The sequence below is a fragment of the Odontesthes bonariensis genome, chromosome 4, assembly GCF_027942865.1.
Source record: "Odontesthes bonariensis isolate fOdoBon6 chromosome 4, fOdoBon6.hap1, whole genome shotgun sequence".
NCBI lineage: Eukaryota > Metazoa > Chordata > Actinopteri > Atheriniformes > Atherinopsidae > Odontesthes > Odontesthes bonariensis.
Window position 1 is genome coordinate 2,506,089 of NC_134509.1, and position 19,872 is coordinate 2,525,960.

Genomic DNA, 19,872 nt, shown 5'->3' on the forward strand with positions numbered 1-19,872 from the left:
AAATGATAAATCTTTTTGGTTTAGTGTTAAAATATTCAGTCAAATAGGAGTGGATTGGGGGCTTCTAATAAAAATATTTATGTGTGAATATTTACAGAAAACCTTTTTTCAGTTGAGATCTTTATTGAATTCATCTTTTAGTCAAGGCTAAGCTTAAAGGGACAGTTCGCCTCTTCTGACATGAAGCTGTATGACATCCCATATCAGCAACATCATTTCTGAACATCTTCTTACCCCCTGCTGCATTTTGTGATGCAAATGTATTACTCTGTTGAACGCATATTGTTTTGAGAAGCAAAACGCTTTTTTTTTAAACCCCAGCCAACTAGCCGGACTACCTTCATCAACTGCCCATTTTTGGCCGCAGACTGCAAACCCGTCTCTTCAGGAAACACTACCCAGATCCGCCCTCTGAGGACATCACCTGTTTCCTCCCAGCTCCTTACGCACTTATTTATTTCCTAAATTGTCTTCCCATGTGTCTCGGTACCTAACTTACCGCACTTACTCTAGCACTAGTTCTGCTCTTAGCTGTTTGGTTTTGGAAGGAAATATACTTATGATTTCTTGTTACCTGAAGTTCTTTTGCCTACCGATGTGGAACACACTGATTGTAAGTCGCTTTGGATAAAAGCGTCTGCAGAATGACCGTAATGTGATGTAATGTAACACCAAAACGAGGCTGGAACTCTGCTCACAGGACGCAGCAGGGGGTAAGAAGATGTTCAGAAATGATGTTGCTGATATTGGATGTCACACAGCTTCATGTCAGAAGAGGCGAACTGTCCCTTTAATGCTTTTATGGAGTGATTATTAAAAATGTCTCGTGTTTACTGACCTCCCTGGAGCGTGTACTCAGTGACAGCACTGCTGTACACACCCAGACCTGCTCCGGTGTAGGCAGCCACCTGGATCTGGTACTGAGTCCAGATGATGAGATCTTTCAGCAGACAGTAGTTAATCTCTGGGCTGCTGATGTTCTTCTCCTGGTAGTCCCCTGGCAACCCTGCCAGACGGTACCTGCACACACACACACACAGATACACTTGAACATGTGTTGCAGCAAAGACAAATGAGAAAAGTAAATATGTAAATTGGTACGAGTCAAAAACACACAAAGGAAATGCAGTGCACACAGAATGCGTTCACGCCCTTTAAAGTGTTCAGCATTTTGTAATATTTCAGTTCCAACTTAGAAAAGATGACAAATAAAACAGGTTTTCTCATACAATTATAAAAAATGCACCTGAAATATCCCATTTACAGAAGTATTCAGAGCCTTTGTTATGCTACATACTCCTACTCCTGTTCCCAGCTATGCTTCTATGACTCGACTCCAGTCCAGTCTTAAAGCACAGATCTGGGGATAATTACCAGAAAGATTCTGCAGCATTTCGAGTGGCATTTCACAGAGGTCTCATTAAAAAATTATAGTGGAAATGGCAGAACATTATGGAAGGACGATTATCAGTGCAGTTCTCCAATAAAGCCACGCAAAAAAAGAGGAAATCCCTTACAAAAAGGCACACAAAGTGTCACTTTCAGACTATGGGGGGTACAGGAACTCCCTCTGACCAGAAAAAACAAAGACTTCATGCTCCACCTACTAATTCAACATGATGCTGGCAGCATCACTCTGTGGGGGTGTGTTTGAGCGACAGGAGCTCAGAGACTGATAAACAGCAGAGAAACCACGAATAATGGAAGCATGCCACTGAGAAAACACAGGGATGGCTTCAGGAAAACTCAGGCCGTATCAAAGTTTGGACCTCAACCCAGCAGATCACTAGCCTGGGCGAAAGCCGACTGTTGACTCTGTCAAACAGTCTGGGAAAACCCAAGAGGAATCCATTTCCATGGAGGGCGGGACCTTACCCAGCAACTTAAATTCATTGGAGTAACGGAGTTCCCTTAACCAATCATAATGTTTAGAAATGACGTAGGTTATGCGCCGAGGTTCATGCTTACTCTCGCGAGGCTCTAGCTCGCGAATCACGCTTCCCACATCAGCTTTCATTATACTGGTACCATTTGATAAATCAAACTTTTCCCAAAGCCAGTTGGAAGGAGAGCTACGACATCCTTGACACTAACAATATTGACGAGGCATTCCTCTTGCTCTCGTTTTAATTGTGTAATGCTCTCCAGAGTTGGGACAACTTCATGGATAGCTTCTAGCGTTCTTCCGTCGCCATGTTTATCTCCGCTGCGGTTGAACTACAATTATATGGACTACAATGGACTCCGCGCGTGAGTTCTGCGTCACCACTCGCAACTGTTTGCTGATTGGCAAAACACTGAGCGAACCGAGGTAGGGGGATTTGGCCAGACTATGTGCGGAGCCAAAATCTTTGGGCGGAAGTACGTAGGATGGCGTCGCCAGGCAAGCAGATCACCTCCATGAATCCATTTTCTAAACCGGTTTCAACCTGTTCACAGTAACAGTGGAGCTGGAGCCTATTCCAGCTGTTATTGGGTGAGAAGTGGGGCTGCCAGTCCATCACAGGGCTAACGCAGAGACAAACGAAGCCAACTCGCAGGGTCATACTCACAGTCAAGTTACAGCTAACAACTAACTTAACATGGAAGCACACAGAGAAAGACTCCACGAGTCGTTTCAGAAACCCTCTTGATGTGAGGGGACACTCAGTGGGGTCACATGGCACTGAAAGGATCGGATTATTGGCTAAATTACAATCAGACTGAGTTATTAAGTGCATGTAGACACCTTAATCTGACTAAGAATTGGATCGGATCGGATTCAGACCCCAAGATAACTGGGTTGAAAGTCACTCTAAACCTGCTTGTAGACGCTGAAGCACGTGGTGAATCAGACTTTGCGTTCTGCGCATGCTCCAGATGTTTTCCCGGGGTCGTGACCCGGAAGTCAAATCTCTCATGGAGACAAACCTTGACCCGTGCTTCTGTCTCCTGTTAAAAATGTATGGATGGACATAATGAAGGAGAGCAGAATCAAATCATAACCACAGACTGCTGAGCAGGAATGGACTCATTTTACTCCAACAATCAGTATCTTAAGCCCCCCCCCCCCCAAAAAAAAAACTAAAAAAGGTAATTAAATGCAAAGGTGAGGTAACACATTGGTAAACTAGTATTTTTTTCTTTTTAGAGTACAAATGCATTTATTTCTAGATTTGTTTGTTTTCTCTACATCCAATGAAATTGGTCAGTGAAGACAATGGAAATCTTTTTCTTTTCATTTTTGGACTTTTTGTGCCTGTTAAATGAAGGATGAATTAACAAATAAACAAATTACAGATGTATGTTTCTACTGCATTTCAGGAAACAAAGCCCACATTTTACTGAATGTGGGATTCATAGGAAAACGGATAAGAAACACTCAGTGGGGTCACATGGCACTGAAAGGATCGGATTATTGTCTAAATTACAATCAGATTGAGTTATTAAGTGCATGTAGACACCTTAATCTGACTAAGAACTGGATCGGATCGGATTCAGACCCCGAGATAACTGGGTTGAAAGTCACTCTAAACCTGCTTGTAGACGCTGAAGCACGTGGTGAATCAGACTTTGCGTTCTGCGCATGCTCCAGATGTTTTCCCGGGGTCGTGACCCGGAAGTCAAAGGAGACGATATTCCTGTTGTTGTCGGCGTCAGAAAGAAAGAAACAACGCGATGGAGAATGAAGTTTGTGCAACAAGCAGCTCATCACAGACCAAATGTAGAGGGACGTAGCTTCATCTGGCTCTGCGTTCTCCATCTTTCTCCAATGCCTGAGTTTGTTGTTGTTGTTGGTGGTGAAGAGGTCAACAGGAAGTGGCTCTATTAGCAACAGTTGGAATGGGTACAGCGCCACCTATCATACCGGGGTATGACACGCTTTGTGCCTCTGATCCCATTCATTCACCGCCATATATCCAAGGAGAATTACCCTTTAATAACTCAGTCTGATTGTAATTTAGCCAATAATCTGATCCTTTCTGTGCCATGTGACCCCACTGAGTGTTAACCACCACACCACACAGACCAGCTAAAACCTGAAAACGTCTGTGAACTAATGCTCCCCAACAAACCTGCTGAAACTTTAGCGTAGGATCATTTCAAAGACGACCCACAGAAGAAAGCGCTCCAACTAAGTGCTGAGTAAGGGGTTTTAAACACTTCAGTGAATGGGATGTAGGACTTTTCTTTATTTTGAATGCAGTAACAAATCACTGACTCATTTACTTTTGCTTAAAACTGTGTGCAGATAATGAAGAAAATAAAAAAATTAAAAAAAAAAACTGAATTATTCTGAGTCTGAAACATAATTTGGACTTTGGATAAAAGGATTTAAAGAATGAACGAGTATGATAAACGCGCTCACAAAAACACATTTATCGCCTGCTAATAGTGGCACGATGTGATTTCAGACCAGTGTGTATAATGCATGTGCTATTTATTCATTAGTCCCTGTATAATTTATCAACTCTTTGTGCAGCAAATAGACTCAAATAGTTTAAATATTTTCCTTAGATGTGCGATTTAAAAATCTCTGAAGACCGAAGCCCTCAGTGTCATCTCTGAAAAGTGCACCTTCAAGGCCTTTGCTTTAATACACGTGTTATAAATGTCCACTTAAAAGGATATATGACCCAACCAGACAGGGAGGTGGAACACCACTTGTACATATCTGATGGAGCTGAATGGAGTAATAATCCCCATATCAGCATTTTAATATGACACCTATCCACCGTAACAGGATATTCACACGATTCACTGGCTGAGTCAGCGCTCAATCATACATGCATGCTGAACTCAGACATGAGAGACAGCCGCACAAACACGGGTACGCAAAGTGAGGGGGTGCTGACAGCAGATCTCTGCAGAGGTGAGAAGATAACCCCTTTTTATCCTCATGAAACACACTGGGAGGAGGAGGAGTGGGGAGGAATGAAAGAGGGAGAAAAATTGGAAGAGAGAGCAAGGATCTGACAGCATATACAGCAAGATGAGAATCTAAAGAGAGGATGTGTTCCAAACCGCATACTACATACTACCATACTGCATACTACATACTACCATACTGCATACTCATCGATCAGACAGTATGCAGAGTGTTTACCCACAATGCATTTCGCTCCTGCCTAAACGAAATCAGCCGGCCTTAAGCTGATTTAGCTTAAGCTCTAAACTCTGTAAACTTTGGCAAACTTTATCTTGGGTAGTTTGAGTATGAGTAGTAACCTCATGATGCACACCCAACATTTCGGAGAATCTAGTATGCATCCGGGAACTTCTCGCTTACTCAAACTCGCATACTAACTCAAAAAAGTAGGAGTAGTAGGAGAAGTATGCGGTTTGGAAAACAGCCGAGGTTTTAGAAGTATTCACAACACTGATGCCTAATTGTGTCTAATGTTGTGAAATCAAAAAACAGCTAACAGAGCTGAAAAAATTCCTGAGACCAGGGCTGTGTTCGAAACCGCATACTACATACTTCCATACTTCTATACTTCTATACTGCATACTGATCGATCAGACAGTGTGCAGAGCGTTTACCCACAATGCATTTCGCTCCTGCCCGAGCCGAAATCAGCCGGCCTGAAGCTGATTTCCCTTAAGCTCTAAACTCTGTAAACTTTAGCAACATTTGAAACATTTTCAGGCGAGAAAGTAGTCGTTTAGATCCCCAACGTGTTGAAAACCTGACAAACCCCCCCCCCCCCCCCCCCCCCCCCCCAATTGACATGGACAATTACTCGCACTTTACTTTACACACTTCTGTCTGTGCAATTTCCCTTAGTGCAAAAGTGTTACTAAAATATTGCACTCAGCCTAAGTGCATTTTATTTATTTCTATATTTTTTTATATTCTTTATTCCGAGTGCTGGCACACAGCACTTCCACACCTTTTTATATTGTACAGGCTGTATAGCTTGGATATCTAGCGATGTTGACCGGTAGACGAGGAACGACATTTCGTTGTCAAAACTCACTTGTGTTTTTTGTGCAATGACAATAAAAGAAAGTCTAAGTCTAAGTCTAAGTCTAAAATACCGGCTGTTTACAATTTTGTTCCCACGAATTCGGCGCTACTAAAGCTAGCCGCAGTGAGCTAACACACTTCCGGTTATTTTCACAAAATAAAATACCCGTTCCCTTTCATCATAGGGAAAGCCATTACGATACAATTGGTGCTTTTGTTTTGAAAACAGGAAGTGAACCTACCCTCGTTGTAGCTAGCTTGAAACTGCCGTTTTGACAGGAAATGAGGATCGGCGACGTCACGTTACGTTGCATCTTGGGTAGTTTGAGTATGAGTAGTAACCTCATGATGCATACCCAACATTTAGGAGAATCTAGTATGCATCCGGGAACTTCTCGCTGACTCAAACTCGCATACTAACTCATAACGTTAGTAGGAGTAGTAGAAGAAGTATGCGGTTTTGAACACAGCCAGAGAATCTAAAGGCAGGAGGAGGTGGAAGCTTTGTCCCACCAAATTGACACCATGCAGTGGGCTATTTTGCACTGATTTCTGAAGGAGGTTAGAGAAACTTCTACCGCTATTAAATGCAAATCTGTGGGAGGCAGCTGATGACGGTTTGATTCCAGACAGCGTGTCACACTTCAGGTGGAGATCAGAGGGAAGGACAGCAGGCCGAGGGCATCACGAGCATCTGTAAAGAGTCCGTGTGTGATGCTGTGTGTGATGCTGTGTCGTTCTGACAGAGCAGGAGTGGAAACCAGTCAAGGGGAAATATTTAGATATCTTCTTCACTGTAACTGAAACACCTCAAATCTAAAAAAAAAAAACTGCCCTATTGTGAATATTCTGTTTTCACTGCATTATTTTCTCAACTCAAGCGTGTTTGTGTTGCTATGCATCAGCGCGCGGTGGCTACTCAGTATTACCTGCAGGTAATCAGCCGAGTCTGTCAGGAGCCGAGTTGGACGTGTTGGAGAGCTTGCTGTTTATCACAGCTGTTCATCTCATAGTCAGTGTTTTGGGATTAGACCGGCAGAATTGTTAGTCACAGCTGATTCCTCTCTGTCTGCTGTTTACTGCAGCGAGAGACGCCGACTACTCATAGATGCTTCACACAGCCCCACTTCAGAAAAGCTCGAATATCTCTTCCAGTTTCACCGGCATAAAGTAGACATTCTCACGTGACACCTGGTGTCAGTGAATTCGTTTTGCATTTGTGATGCAAAAAGATTAAAATCTCGACAAAATTTGATTTCCTGTTTTTTTTTTTTTTTTTAAATAGATCATTCAACTTGTTCTGAATCACTCAACTAAATATTAGGACTGGGCGAGTTAACTCGTCATTATCGCTTTAACTCATTAATTATTTAAAGCCGATAAATGTTTTATCGCGCATTAACGCAGGTTTTATTATTTATTTATTTATTTTTTTTTTAAATTTTTTTTTATTAAAAACTAAGTTTTTTTAGGGCTTTTGTACATTTAATGGATAGGAAAGTTCAGAGAGACAGGAAGCAGGGGGCAGAGAGAGGGGGAACAACACGCAGCACAGGGCCGTCCGATGTGGGACTCGAACCGGGGCCAGCTGCAGCGAGGACTATAGCCTCTGTACATGGGGCGCCTGCTCAGCCCACTACGCCACGGACCACCCCTGTTTTATTAATTATTTTATTATTGTAAAAGTCTGCTGCTCACAGGCTTTTATTTTGTAAAAGTCTGTCGCTCACAGGCTTTTATTTTGTAAAAGTCTGTCGCTCACAGGCTTTTATTTTGTAAAAGTCTGTTGCTCACAGGCTTTTATTTTGTAAAAGTCTGCTGCTGTCTGCTGCGGAACAGGAAAAGAAAGTAATCGGCGGATCCACCAAACATGGAGAAGGGTACGGAACTTTTACTCGGCCATTTTCATGTTAAAGTTCTTCCAGACGGCGGAGTCGACAGAACCAAAGTCATCTGTAAACACTGCCAAGTTGAATTGTCTTCTCAGCGTAGTAGTTCCAGTCTAAAATATCACTTAAAGGCAAAACACACAACTGATAGCAGCAAGTCATTCAAGGAAACAGACAGTGGAGCGAGGCTTCTACATAAAAACTACAGAAAGATGCTGATGTTAAAAGTGTGTTTGCACAACAAATGTTATGGCACTTTCATTCATATGGCAGCACATTTAAAATAAAGCTAAATGCTAAAAGCTATACACTACTTTTGGATTCATTTTTGGATTCTGCGTACAAACGGCGACAACAACAGGAATATCGTCTCCTTTGACTTCCGGGTCACGACCCCGGGAAAACATCTGGAGCATGCGCAGAACGCAAAGTCTGATTCACCACGTGCTTCAGCGTCTACGAGCAGGTTTAGAGTGACTTTCAACCCAGTTATCTCGGGCTCTGAATCCCATCCGATCCAATTTCTTAGTCAGATTAAGGTGTCTACATGCACTTAATAACTCAGTTTTATTGTAATTTAGCCAATAATCTGAGTCAATCACCTTCTTTAACACATTTAAATGTGCACGTTTGCTCTGCGTGTGCTCACCTGAGGACGTATCCTCGGAGGACTCCATTCAGCTCAGGTTCTGGAGGAGGCTGCCACTGGACCATGATGGACTGGTTTGTGCGGCCACTGGCCACGATGTTCTTCGGGGGCGCGCTGGGTGCCTCCTCCCGGAGCATTAATCTGACAAACACAAAAGACAAAAGTTAAAGTTCATTCTGCATCACATCAGTACCGCTCTGGGTCTCTGGGTGTTCAGCCCATCACTGCAATACAGTTACAGTATCTTAGAAAAAGGAATTCCATGGCTATTCTTTTTAAATTCTTCTACATTTGCAGCACATCCTCTCGCAGCTGAATTGGGTTTAAGGAGTCTCACTGATTATCTCCGTGTTCATCTTGCTCCTTCAGTGAAAGCACATCTTTCAAAGCTCCACCTATACTGCTGCTTTATTTCAAACGAATCACTGCTGCTTCAAGCATTGTTGCAGATTTCTCCAGGGAGTGATCAAACCGGGGCGTTTAAAAGTGTTCACCAACACCGAGCACGATAATTGTTTTTGTGTTTCATTCACTGGCAGCTCAGCAGAATAAGCAGGTATATTTTCCAGCTGCATGATGAAAGCATCCATCTATCCATTTTCTATACCCGCCTAATCCAATTAAGGGTCGCAGGGGGGCTGGAGGCTATCTCAGCTGTCATTGGGCGAGAGGAAGGAGAAAAACTCTGGACAGGTCCCCCAGATGATGAAAAGAACTGTCCTGAAATGATCAATATTTTTAATATGGCACCAAATCACAACAGATGTCACCTCAAGGCGTTTACAGTCCAATTCAAGCCAATTATAACCCAGTTCATTGGGATACAATCATAATCCAATCAAATTAATTTCATTAAATTCCAAATTTGTCCGATTGATACAACGCCAATTCTAAAAAGTTGTCAAGGTCAGAAACCGACAGACTGCATTGCATCCTGAAGGTGCTTCTGATTACCCCGACAGGTGGAATTAACAACATGCATCTTGTTTAACAGGATATCTGAGACAACAAATGAGCGCTCAGCTCTGGATGTTGTTGAGTTGGAAGCAGCACGAGAGGCTGGATGACCGGCTCACATACTGGAAAAAATGCCCCTCCAAAAATAAGTAAAAAAACAACAAATAAAAGACGTTTTTGCTTGAAATAAGCAAAAAAATCTGCCAATGGAACTAGTGAAAATCAGCCTGTCAAGATTTCTTGAAATAAGATGTGATATTTAGGACTTTTGAGATAAAAGTGATCTTGAAATTAGCTTAAAAACCTCTTCAAATGAAGAAAAAAAAAAAGCTTGTTTCATATGATATGTGACTCAAAACAATTTGTTTTCAAGACTTTTTCATTTAACAAGATATTCCAGATGTATTGTCTTCAAACAAGTCCCTATATCTGGCTGAAATGGTGCTTGTTAGGCAGTTGTGTCTTATATTAAGTGTAATGAGATATTTTGAGTAGAAATGAGACAAAAATACTTGGTAAGACTTTGATTTTTTCCAGTGTACCTCTCCAAAGCCCTGCAGAGTAAAGTGGTCCGTGCCGATGAGATGAGGTGGCGTTATGATTCCCATCGTCTCTTATTCTACGTGGCTGACCAGAGAGCTGAGAGCTGGCAGTGCATTGTGGAGGACTTAAAGATGGAGCCTGATACGACAGGACACTTTAAAGAGGTCGTCTCCAGTCTGCGTTTTGACCGGTCGGGACTCTGAAACTCCAGGGTTTTAATGTTGTGGCTGACCCCAGGCATGTCTGGGCAGTTTCTTTTCCAACCTCAACCCCATCACAGCCCCCCGCAGCAGATGAGCTATACATTCTGACAGCGAAATATAGTAAAAACACTGTTAGTATAGAATGAGGTGAGACCTTGTCTTCTTATTTCTGGCGAGCCCGTATGATCCTTCGCTGCCTTTGACCTCCCCCTGTCTCTCCAAAATGTCTTTTCATCTTTTCTTTGATAATTCGAACCGCTTCTCCCTTTTTTTTCTCCCTTCTCCATCTGCAAACTTTAACCTTTCATTCATCATGTCCTTTGGCCTCAATTATTTCATCCTTCTATCTTTTAGTCATCTCCTTCCCTCCTTCTCGACCCCCCCCCACTCAGACTTCACCCGTGATTAAAGCTCCCAGCCTTCACTTGGCTGGTAAAGCACACCGGCTGAGCTGGTCAGCCTCTGGCTTTGCTATAAGCAGCTCAGAAAACGTAATTAGAGCCATATGCATGGACACAAACACGCACACAAATTTCTTCCAGCTTAAGACAGACTGCTCCATCTGAAGGTCTTTTCCCTTTCATGGATTATGTTTGGAGATTTAAATTACTCTCTACCTCCGACTCCACCCGCATGCGTCCCATCTCCCTCTGAATGATTCTTTATAAGCTATCGAACCATTAGCCGTGATACGACGCTCTGTATTTGTGTGCTTTGAAATGCGAGTGCACATCCATGTGTGTGTTTATGTGGGAGCTGTGGTGCGAAAGCTGTTAGCTGGAGACTTGCGCGGGCGGATATATAGCACACACCAGTGGTTTTACAGCTGTGCTTTACTTCCATTAGGTTAGGCGCTGTCAGACACCAGGTGCTGCAGGCGTGCTCGCACATACAGGAGCACACGCACGGGCTAATGGGCCTTGTGTGAATGAGATGGGCATTAAGCTGCCTGGAAATGAGGGATGGATCATTCTCAACTATGTAACTTCCTTTGACTGTAATTGATAATGCAGAATGCTACACAAACAAACATGCATCCATGCTGTGGCGAACAGATGAAGCCTTTCACTGTTTGACTGCAAATAAAAAAAAAAAACACGAATGCACGCCGACACACTTTTACACTCTCCGGTGAAAAATCCCCGTGAATTGCCTTAATTCCTTTCCAACCATTTACCAGTAAATATTTCATGGAGCGGGTTCAACACGAGGACATCAACTTTACGGAGGAGATTAAATTCAGAAACCTCCAACCAACCTGATCCTGCAGAATTTCCACATCCACAAACATCCAAACAAACATCCAGAGTCTGAATCTCAGCGCTGCGTGACACACTTTTTTCCCCTGTCCCTTGTTATTAAGGAAAAAGAGGACGTTTCCAGCAGGAACTGTTGGTTTTCTCTGGTCTGTGAGGGAAAGCGTGCGTTTATGTGCGTGAGAGAGAGTCCCCGCGCTGTGGGACTTAAGAAAAGTTTATATCTATGTCATCCTCAATATTTTTAAAGCCCGCTGGGTTTCTTGCTAAATCCAAATTATAATTTGACTCTTAAATTTAATGCTGTTACTGGGTTGTTAAGTCTGCCACTTTTTAAACACAACAGAACAGTTCAGACCCAAACAGGAGGAAAAACGACTGAAATGAATAGAGGGCGACCCAATAAGACATGAGATTCAGAGAAAAGAAGGGCAGGTGTGACGTGGCACAACCAGATGAATAGATTAGCTTATTTTTGTCTTTTTTGACACTTAAAGGGACAGTTCGCCTCTTCTGACATGAAGCTGTATGACATCCCATATCAGCAGCATCATTTCTGAACATCTTCTTACCCCCTGCTGCGTCCTGTGAGCAGAGTTCCAGCCTCGTTTTGGCGTTGATGAAGGTAGTCCGGCTAGTTGGCTGGAGTTTAAAAAATAAAGCGTCTTGCTTCTCAGAACAATATGCGTTCAACAGAGTAATACATTTGCATCACAAAATGGTTCTCCAGGAAAAAGTCAGACCTCACAATCGCTTGGCCCTATTTTCTCTCCCTTCGTATCACTGCCTGCTGTCGCCTGCCGACAGCCGCGCCTGTTACGGTGTTTGCTGCTCGGTCTGCACAGCAGGCAGTGATACGAAGGGAGAGAAAATAGGGCCAAGCGATTGTGAGGTCTGACTTTTTCCTGGAGAACCATTTTGTGATGCAAATGTATTACTCTTTTGAACGCATATTGTTTTGAGAAGCAAAACGCTTTATTTTTTAAACCCCAGCCAACTAGCCGGACTACCTTCATCAACACCAAAACGAGGCTGGAACTCTGCTCACAGGACGCAGCAGGGGGTAAGAAGATGTTCAGAAATGATGTTGCTGATATGGGATGTCATACAGTCAAAAGAGGCGAACTGTCCCTTTAAATTCTTGTTTCTTTGAAATGTCGGGTAGTTCTGCAGGAGCTTAAAGAGTACTGATGAAACTGTCAAGTAATAAGAGATACTTTGAGCAAATCTCAACATGACTCCCAACCAGCTGAAGCAAACATTTGCACATTTGACCACCAGTGGCCTTTATTTGAAAGCTGCTCGACAGGAAATCAGAGCAGAGAGAGGGGATAACCCAGCTCCAGGACACGAGGTGCCCGCTCAACCAGTTGAGCTATCCGGATGCCAGTTTTAGCTAAGTCAAGACTAAAATATTAAGCAATCAAAGAGGATTTTTTAGAACGCCACAATAACACTGGAAAAAATGCCCCTCCAAAAATAAGTAAGAAAAACAACAAATTCGAGACGTTTTTGCTTGAAATAAGCAAAAAATCTGCCAATGGAACTAGTGAAAATCGGCTTGTCCAGATTTCTTGAAATAAGATGTGATATTTAGGACTTTTGAGATAAAAGTGATCTTGAAATTAGCTTAAAAACCTCTTCAAATGTCAAAAAAGCTTGTTTCATATGAAATCCGACTCAAAACTATTTGTTTTCAAGACTTTTTCACTTAACAAGATATTCCAGATGTATTGTCTTCAAACCAGTCCCTATATCTGGCTGAAATGGTGCTTGTTAGGCAGTTGTGTCTTATATTAAGTGTAATGAGATACTCAATGAGACATATATACTTGGTAAGATTTAGATTTTTTTCCAGTGCATCAGTATGACATTAGTTATCGGGAGCTTCGACTCGCTGATTTTTGGCTTCTAGTGTTCGTAAACACCGATCGAAGCGCCTCTGGGAATAAGAAAAACATATTCAAATTAATTTTTTTCCTCCAAATGTCTTCTTCGTGAACTCAAAACATTTCTCAAAATCCTCCCAATCCTACACTGGAAAAAATGCCCCTCCAAAAATAAGTAAAAAAACAACAAATAAAAGAGGTTTTTGCTTGAAATAAGCAAAAAAATCTGCCAATGGAACTAGTGAAAATCAGCTTGTCCAGATTTCTTGAAATAAAATGTGATATTTGGGACTTTTGAGATAAAAGTGATCTTGAAATTAGCTTAAAAACCTCTTCAAATGTAAAAAAAAAAAGCTTGTTTCATATGATATCCGACTCAAAACAATTTGTTTTCAAGACTTTTTCATTTAACAAGATATTCCAGATGTATTGTCTTCAAATAAGTCCCTATATCTGGCTGAAATGGTACTTGTTAGGCAGTTGTGTCTTATATTAAGTGTAATGAGATATTTGGACTAGAAATGAGACAAATATACTTGGTAAGACTTTGATTTTACATGCCACAACTAACGAGGTGAAAATGTGAGCAGCTCTGAGGAATGAGTCCCAAAGAATTTGATATTTAGTGAAAGGTAAAGGCGCAGCTCCTCAATAGCTCTTAAAGCTGAGGACCATCTAGTGTATAATGACAATGTTAGCAGAGAACAGATTATGTTTTCTATGAATTAATCATCAGTTCATAAGTATCTGTGACATGAGGTAAGGGACATTCTCCATGAGTAGCTCCTTCTGATTAACTCTAAACCAGCAGCTGAGACACTAATGCTTCATTCATTACTCACTGCCTTTGTTATGAATACATTCTTTTCGTGTGACACATCATACTGAGCAGGTTCTACGTTGTGCCTCGTTACTTTACAGGTAGTTATGAACTAAAATGAGCTATTAGGACAGATTTGGATGTAATATTACTTTGTATGAGGGAAATGTAAGGTTTTTATTCCATGCAAAGAGACTAAAATGTGTGTGTAACATGAATAATGGAACTTTATCTTTACTTGGGGAAGAAGGATGACTTGTCTGAAGAATCGATTCACAGCTAATCCTCATCTACTCTTTACACTCTGTGATGCTGTAGCATTTTTTTTTTAAATGTAATATCTAATTAACCATAACAGTACAAAACATTTGGATGGTGCTGATGTGTTTATTTCAGTGGAACTAAAGGCTGGCCTGGTATGTTATAGGTTAATCAAATAGCTCTCAGGAATGATGAAAAACCTAATGTACTGATGTAATGTAAGAACAGAGTAATGTAGTTTATTGGCTTTTAGAGGGGTTCAGAGTAGAGTTCTAATGTAAAAAAGTTCTCAATTAAAAGCCTGCAGAACTCCATCTTCTATTTCATTCAGTGTAATGTGCCTATATTAACATATATCTCATACAGCAGTGTACAAAAATATCTACTATTTTGTTCTCTGGGTAGCCTTTTCTCACACATTCAGTCAATCTTTGATGTAAGAATATACTCGATTTTAAGAAGCAAACAGAAGATTATCCGATTTATCGCAATCTGAAGGTATTTGGATTGGATTTAGTTGGCTTTTGGTGTTTTGCTCGTTGCATAAAATGTCTAAAAATGCACACAGTAATGGCCTTAAAGCTCATAAACGTTTCCCAGTTTTGCCAGAAAGGAGAGCAAAGTTTACACTAGTGTATATGTACGTATTGGAGTATGATTTCTATTCACGTGTTGCACCCTGCCTCACTCACATCACTGGTATCTGTGGGATGTTGTAGCTTTTTACCTCCCCCCTAATGTTTACTAAAATGGTTGGCGTTTAAAATGACTCAGCTTTTATTGGAGTCATGTTAAATTTCCCTCATTTTTCTTCTTGTTTTTATGCCTGTATGCACTGAGGAGAGGCCAATAATGTGTCTGTTCCATATCATAAGGTAAATTAATCACTCAATAATAATTCAGGACACATCTATCTATATGAATTTCCTCATGAAGCTGCTAAAGCATTTTTTACTGTCTGTGTTTGTCAGATAGAGAGTGAGGAACATTACCAGCATTTTAGTTCTGACCGAACAGCTGAAAAAAAGAACAAAAAAAAAGTAAAAGCCAAAAGAATTAAAGGGACAGTTCGCCTCTTCTGACATGAAGCTGTGTGACATCCCATATCAGCAACATCATTTCTGAACATCTTCTTACCCCCTGCTGCGTCCTGTGAGCAGAGTTCCAGCCTCGTTTTGGTGTTGATGAAGGTAGTCCGGCTAGTTGGCTGGGGTTTAAAAAATAAAGCGTTTTGCTTCTCAAAACAATATGCGTTCAACATAGTAATACATTTGCATCACAAAATGGTTCTCCAGGAAAAAGTCAGACCTCACAATCTCTTGGTGCTATTTTTGCCTCCTTTCACATCAATGCGTTCAGCCACCTAGCGACAGCCGCGCCTGTTACGGTGTTTGCTGCTCGGTCTGCACAGCAGGCAGTGATACGAAGGGAGAGAAAATAGGGCCAAGAGATTGTGAGGTCTGACTTTTTCCTGGAGAACCATTTTGTGATGCAAATGTAGTACTCTGTTGAACGCATATTGTTCTGAGAAGCAAAACGCTTTATTTTTTAAACCCCAGCCAACTAGCCGGACTACCTTCATCAACACCAAAACGAGGCTGGAACTCTGCTCACAGGACACAGCAGGGGGTAAGAAGATGTTCAGAAATGATGTTGCTGATATGGGATGTCATACAGCTTCATGTCAAAAGAGGCGAACTGTCCCTTTAAAGTCGATGCTTTAAAGTGTTATGATGCCTGAGGATGAAGGTATAATGTGTCCTTCATCTGGTAATGCTTCCTGTTTTAAAGTGATCGGTGAGTGGCACGTCTGTGCACTTGTAAAACTCCAGGAGGCCCGACAGGACTGAGAGTCCTTCGAAGTGTTTCTGCATTCAGATGTGTTTATCAGGTTCGACTGGCCCCGCACTCTTTTTACCTGATGTCCATCTCTCGCAGTCTACAGCATCCACGAGAACTCTCTTGAGTTCGGGGTGGTTAGGTAAGAAAACCAGGAATTGAAAGCAATGCACAATCAGACGCTCTGAGTAAAAAAATGTGCAAATCAGGACGAGGACAAACTGCCGCTAGACTCGTTTTTTCCCCCATGGATAGGTGAATGTTTGTTTTTTAGGTTACATATGGGTTACATATGTTTTAAACATTTCCTAGGTCTCTTTTATTTTTCATTGAAGTTCTTGAATTTACCTGGATTATTTTAATTTAAGCTATTTTGTAATTAATTAATTCATTTTAATTCATTTGATCAATTGGATGAACTCTAATTTGCCTAAAGATGATTATTTAGTATTTTTGTCTGTCTGATTGAATGCTTGTGTTAACAAATAAATCAGACGTTACTCAACAGTTACTCAGTACTTGAGTAGTTTTTTCACCAAGCACTTTTTTACTCTTACTCAAGTAATTATTTGGATGAATACTTTTTACTTTTACTTGAGTCATATTATTCTGAAGTAACAGTACTTTTACTCGAGTATAATTTTTGGCTACTCTTCCCGCCTCTGGTGCTGTGCGACAAATCAGGACGAGGACAAACTGCAGAGGCAGCTGAAAGTGCAGAGTCCAATAAGGACTTTTTGTCATCAATACTACCAGCTTCTGCCTCGCGTTCTCTCCCGTTTCTTCACTCGATCCCCATTACTGCGTTTTGTCATCCGTCTCATTTGGCGCACGGAGCCTCTGCAGGACATTTTGCTCCGCTTCACTCTCCCCGTGTGTTAATTGCGGCGCGTGCTTTGGCATCCGCGACGCCTCGCGTGCACGTCTCATCGAGTTAAACATCCAGCGGACGAAAAGAAAAGTGTTGCGTGGTTACGTATGAGAGCGGCACCGCAGAGCAGACGTATCCATCTGCTCCGATTTGCTGAGCGGTGATGACTCGTCTGTCCGCCCAGTCTTTCATTTACAGAGATCAGTCCAATCTATCCTCCGGAGCCTGTGACAACAAACATTGGACTGCGTAGCAGAAACACCGGTGCATGAAGAAGAGGAACGATAAACAAGCACGACTGTGAAAACTCAAAGCACAAACAAAAGCTAAAGAGAAGGAAACTGGATGTGTGTGCGGTGTGATGGCGGCGCTAACAGCTACAGTTGTTGCCGAGTGAATTTGGCAGAACTACAACTGGCATCCGTGCGTGCTCCATCTCTCCAGGATAAAGCTGTTTGAGAGCGTGTGCCTACTTTATAATGTGCCACCGCATCGATTATACAATAAGTCAGAGTCACAGATTTGGTGTATGTTTGCACTCAAAGGCAAAATTGTTGAGGGGCCTGCAACGTCCCCCTCTAACCCTCTTTCACTCAATTCAGTTCCATCAATGCTAAAGCATTATAATCACCCCATTAGTGTTTTTATCCTGGGACAAACGTGCAAACACACACCGACACACGGGCGCACACAGGCACGAAACATCTGCACAATAATCTATTTGCTTTTCACGTCAGAGCAGTTCATTACATTTTTACCGTTTAGTTTTCCGTATGCAACGGGAAGAGAAAGCCACAGAAACACACACATCTATACACAGATACTCAGACATCAGCAGCATCCATCCTTACCTTGTTAGAATCCCTTTCCTGTTCTATCCCCGTGTCCCGACCTATGCCTATGGCAACCAACGCACTATAACCAGAGGTGGGTAGTAACCAGTTACATTTACTTGGGTAAGTTTTTGTAAACATTATACTTCTAGGAGTAGTTTTAATTCATTATACTTTTTACTTTTCCTTGAGTAGATGTGTGCAGCAGAAACTGTCCTCTTACTCCGCTACATTAGGCTACAATGAGCTGGTTACTTTTCTTCTTACCTCTTTGGTACTACGCCTCATTATTTTTATCCCCCCGCGTACGCCTCATTTTAATGTTTTATTCTGACAGAGAGAGAGACTTCCGCCAAAGGCTCTACCACCTGACTGTGTTCCACCAATCAGACACAGCCGTGCAGTCTGGTCACGTGACCGTACTCGATCTCAGCGGCGGGACGGGTTAGCTTTAGCATTAGCAGTCATAGCAAACAAACAAAGAAACAGATGAAAAATGTCAGAACCAACGGTGGGAAATGAAGACGCAGACGAGGCCTCATACTGAAAGCATGTTTACCTTACAAAGAGTGAGAAACAGCAGCTACATTATGTGTCTTCTGTGTCAACCAAAACAAACGCACATTTCAGCAGAAACTCAACATCTAACTTGAGGAAACATGTAGCGGTAAGTTTCCTAAACTCGTTTTTTCCCCCATGGATAGGTGAATGTTTGTTTTTTAGGTTACATATGGGTTACATATGTTTTAAACATTTCCTAAGTCTCTTTTGTTTTTTATTGAAGTTCTTGAATTTACCTGGATTATTTTAATTTAAGCTATTTTGTAATTAATTAATTCATTTTAATTTATTTTATCAATTGGATGAACTCTAATTTGCCTAAAGATGATTATTTAGTATTTTTGTCTGTCTGACTGAATGCTTGTGTTAACAAATAAATCAGACGTTACTCAACAGTTACTCAGTACTTGAGTAGTTTTTTCACCAAGCACTTTTTTACTCTTACTCAAGTAATCATTTGGATGACTACTTTTTACTTTTACTTGAGTCATATTATTCTGAAGTAACAGTACTTTTACTTGAGTCTCCTTTTTGGCTGCTCTACCCACCTCTGGGTGTAACACACTTGCATGCTTACATATAGAAACTGGACTGTGGGATGCACCCACGAGGCTTTTCATAAGAAAACAGGACCATTTTTATTCATTCCCAATTTGTGTAAGGCAGTCTATTTCACAGAGAAGAAACAAGGCTAAAAAATAAAAAACTATTTCACACAAATCACAGCCTTTTCTATATATAAAAAATTGGTTTCAAGCTTTTTTTGGAAAGCAACAGTGAGACGCAGTTTGGCATCCCTTGGACTATAATGAAGCATGTGTTAATAATGGAATCAGAAGGCAGTGTGCCTCTCAGACGGGAGTAAGTGTTTGAATGTTTCTGTAAAGTTTGTTCTTACCTCTGCGTTTCAGCGCTGTACTGACCCCTGCCCACTTGATTGACAGCGCAGAGCCTGAACTGGTAGGTTCTGGCAGGTGTGAGCCCACCCACCGAAACCACGGACACCGCGGGATCGACCTCAGATAGGTAGACCTTCCATGGAGAGTCTAGACACGAGGCACAAAGATTAGAGGCTGATCATATCTGGCTGAGGCAGGACAAACAGAGACACTCAGGAGCTATTAATCAAAAGGAAAGATGGAGGGGAGGAAAAGATAAAAGTGCTACGGTAAGAGGAAGAAGGAGTGAGGCAGAAAAGAAAGAACAGGGCATATTGCAGGATGCAACAAGAAAGGCAGTTTGAAGGGAAGAGGAAAATTAGCTCAGCAGCACAGATGCTGCTGTTTATCGTTTCCAGCTTATCTTTCGATCTTCATGGCGAATATATATCAGACAGATGCACTATTATCCC

The 19,872-nt window shown here is 41.7% G+C and overlaps 1 protein-coding gene across 2 annotated transcripts in view; it reads right to left on the bottom strand.

The window, feature by feature from the left end:
• LOC142378219 (protein sidekick-1-like) overlaps window positions 1–19,872 on the bottom strand; it is a 364,323-nt gene that overhangs the window by 87,202 nt on the left and 257,249 nt on the right. For both annotated transcript variants that reach the window (XM_075462488.1, XM_075462487.1), the window contains 3 exons: window positions 19,420–19,567; window positions 8,489–8,629; window positions 839–1,020 (listed from right to left, as the gene is read on the bottom strand). In XM_075462488.1, the coding sequence (XP_075318603.1) occupies window positions 839–1,020; window positions 8,489–8,629; window positions 19,420–19,567 (471 nt within the window). The remainder of the gene's footprint in view (window positions 1–838; window positions 1,021–8,488; window positions 8,630–19,419; window positions 19,568–19,872) is intronic.